The sequence below is a fragment of the Chanodichthys erythropterus genome, chromosome 21 (assembly GCF_024489055.1).
Source record: "Chanodichthys erythropterus isolate Z2021 chromosome 21, ASM2448905v1, whole genome shotgun sequence".
NCBI classification, from domain to species: Eukaryota; Metazoa; Chordata; class Actinopteri; order Cypriniformes; family Xenocyprididae; genus Chanodichthys; species Chanodichthys erythropterus.
Window position 1 is genome coordinate 2,446,775 of NC_090241.1, and position 1,671 is coordinate 2,448,445.

The 1,671-nt window shown below is 45.7% G+C and overlaps 1 protein-coding gene across 1 annotated transcript; it reads left to right on the plus strand.

Moving 5' to 3' along the window:
• The first annotated feature begins 64 nt into the window (after positions 1 to 64).
• On the plus strand, positions 65 to 1,671 carry trim63a (tripartite motif containing 63a). Its single transcript, XM_067374478.1, has one exon. It carries the CDS (start codon positions 188 to 190, stop codon positions 1,223 to 1,225), a length of 1,038 nt encoding a protein of 345 aa, XP_067230579.1. The 5' UTR covers positions 65 to 187; the 3' UTR covers positions 1,226 to 1,671.

Genomic DNA, 1,671 nt, shown 5'->3' on the forward strand with positions numbered 1-1,671 from the left:
TCCTGCCCCAGCCGCCTCACGGATCAAGTGTCACAAACAGCTGGCCGGTATATAAGCCCCGAGTGCGTTCTGCCTCGACAGATCAGATAAACTTCAGTAAAGGCAGAAGAAGCAACCACTAAAGCTCAACCTCAATCCAAAAGGCAAAGCAGTGAAGGTTACAAGGACTCTACCTCAAACGACAGCAATGGACATCCGAACGGGTCAAATAGTCCGGGCTCCGAGTCCCATGGAGAGCCTGGAGAAGCAGCTGAGCTGCCCCATCTGCCTGGACATGTTCACAAAGCCGGTTGTCATTCTACCATGCCAGCACAATCTGTGCCGCGGCTGCGCCAGTGACCTCTACGACTCCAAAAACCCCTACCACTACTCTGGAGGCATCTTCCGATGCCCTACCTGCCGCTTTGAGGTGGTTCTGGACCGCCACGGTGTCTATGGTCTACAGAGGAACCTTCTGGTGGAGAACATCATTGACATCTACAAGCAGCAGCTGGAGAAAGGAGGTAACACCCTTGAACCTCCTTTGAAATCCAAAGAAACAAAAGAGCCCATGTGCGAGGTTCACAAAGATGAAAAAATTAACATCTACTGCATAACCTGCCAGACACCTACCTGCTCCATGTGCAAGGTATTCGGTGAGCACAAGGACTGTGAGGTTTCCACTCTAAAAGTTGTTTATGAAGCACAGAAGTCCGAACTTAAAAATTCAATCGACCTGCTAGGCGCCAGCAACAGCTGCCTGCGGGCGATGTTAACGCAGATGGAGGAAAACTGCAAAGCGGTGGAAGAAAACAGCCAAACGCAGAAGCAGAAGCTGGGGGAGAAGTTTGACCTACTCTATGCCATCCTAGAAGACCGCAAGAGCCAACTCCTAGAACAGATCGCTCAAGAACAGGACGAGAAGGTGGCTGTGGTGCGATCTCTAATCCAGCAGTACAACGAACACCTGCAGGCCAGCATCAAGCTGATGGATAAAGCCTCCCAGACAATAGACAACTCCAACACGGCGGAGTTCCTCATCGCTGCCAAGCAGCTCATCACCGAAGCCAAGGATACATCCAAGAACTCACATCTTCAGAGGCCAGAGCCCGGCTTTGAGAGCATGGACCACTTCACGCTCTTCACTGAAGACGTAGAGGCCATGCTTGCCAAACTGGACTTTGGAGTCGGTGGCGATGGCAATCAGGAGAACGAAGAGGAAGAAGAAGAGGAAGAGGAGGAATAAGCTCTATATAAAAAAAGACTTTGTGGGGAAAAAGAGACGACAGTAGATAAAAACCTCAGCGATAAGAACAATCATCTAGCTGCTTTTGATAACTGTGAGACAAGGGAAGTGCAATCTTAAAGCAGTTTTAGTACAAATTGTACAAATTGCACCATTTGTAATGTCTTTTCCACTTGACTTTTGTACTTTTTTATTAATGTGAATGTTAATATTGAATTATTGTTTTTTTATACTTTCATTATAGAATGTAGAAGTTTATGTTTTGTTTGCTATTATACGCTGTAGAATACAGCCCTGCTAGTTTACCTTAGAGTGCCATGTGAGATCCAAATGTTTGAATACTTGAAATATTGAATGCACTTGATTTATGATGAACTGTAATGTAATGTTCATGTTCATTGAATAATTCAGTGGAAATAAAGGACTTACAACAAATTTAAAAAAAA

Bases quoted from the DNA above. Each gene is read 5' to 3' on its own strand.
- trim63a (XM_067374478.1), top strand. From the start codon at position 188: ATGGACATCCGAACGGGTCAAATAGTCCGGGCTCCGAGTCCCATGGAG.